This window comes from Vombatus ursinus, unplaced genomic scaffold, assembly GCF_900497805.2.
Source record: "Vombatus ursinus unplaced genomic scaffold, bare-nosed wombat genome assembly UNPS02014810.1, whole genome shotgun sequence".
Lineage (NCBI taxonomy): Eukaryota > Metazoa > Chordata > Mammalia > Diprotodontia > Vombatidae > Vombatus > Vombatus ursinus.
In genome coordinates this window covers 50,094,752-50,095,658 of record NW_020954588.1, presented here as the reverse complement: position 1 = coordinate 50,095,658, position 907 = coordinate 50,094,752, and the positions used below count along the sequence as shown (strand labels likewise).

At 62.8% G+C, this 907-nt stretch overlaps 1 protein-coding gene across 1 annotated transcript in view; it reads left to right on the top strand.

The window, feature by feature from the left end:
• The first annotated feature begins 659 nt into the window (after positions 1-659).
• The window catches only part of DTYMK (deoxythymidylate kinase), an 8,581-nt gene continuing 8,333 nt past the window's right edge, over positions 660-907 (top strand). Inside the window, exon 1 of the mRNA XM_027875926.1 lies at positions 660-883. Coding sequence (XP_027731727.1) covers positions 754-883 — 130 coding nt within the window. The 5' untranslated portion in view covers positions 660-753. The remainder of the gene's footprint in view (positions 884-907) is intronic.

The window sequence follows — 907 nt, the reverse complement described above, 5'->3', positions numbered from 1 at the left end:
ACCTAATCGGCATCCTCTGATCGGAAGGTGTAGGGCTCCTGCCAGAACCAGACCAGCCCCTTCTTTCTTCCCCAGCAGGCTGCTCCCCTCTGGACCCCTCCACCATGCTCCTCCCTCAGCCTCCCCAATAGACTGGAAGCTCCCCGAGGGCAGGGCCAGCCCTTTGCCTTTCCTCCTGAGCGCCGGGCCTGGCCCTAGCAGGAGCCAAAGGCTTTTTGACCGATTGACCTCAGCCCGGCAGGACACCGCGGGGACGATCAGAGTCACGCACGTCTGGAGCATCTGCCTTGCCAGTCTCTTTATCTCTCCTTACAGTTAAGGAAAGTGATGCCCAGTGAGAAGAGTGACCTGCCCAGCGGCAGCGCTGGGATCCGCACCCACATCCCTACTGACCCGCTACCACTTTTTCGAAATTTCCCTCCTGCGCAGCCAAAGGCTCAGAGAGTGAGCATGCGCACAGCCTTTCCCAGCCCCGATCACCCTAAGCGCAAGGGAGAGGAGAGAGGGAATGAGCATGCGCAAAACCAACCAGCGGGAGACGGGGAGGGGAGGGGCAAGGAGTCGTGAGCATGCGCGTAGTCGACGGGACCTTCCCCTGCGCCGACTCACAAGAGCTAGCAGAGGCAGGACACTGAGCGTGCGCAGCCCCCTCCGCTCCGCCCCCGCCCCACGGCGTGAGGCTGTGACGCCAAGGTGTTGACATTTGGCGGGAATTAAGAGACGTGGCTGGGCTAACGGGGTAGACGTGCGGCCATGGCGGGGCGGCGTGGTGCCCTCATCGTGTTGGAGGGTATGGATCGCGCTGGGAAGACTACCCAGTGCCGGAAGCTTGTGGCGGCCCTGCTGGAGTCTGGACAGCGGGCAGAACTTCTCCGGTTCCCGGGTAGGAGGCTAGAGCCAGGCCTGG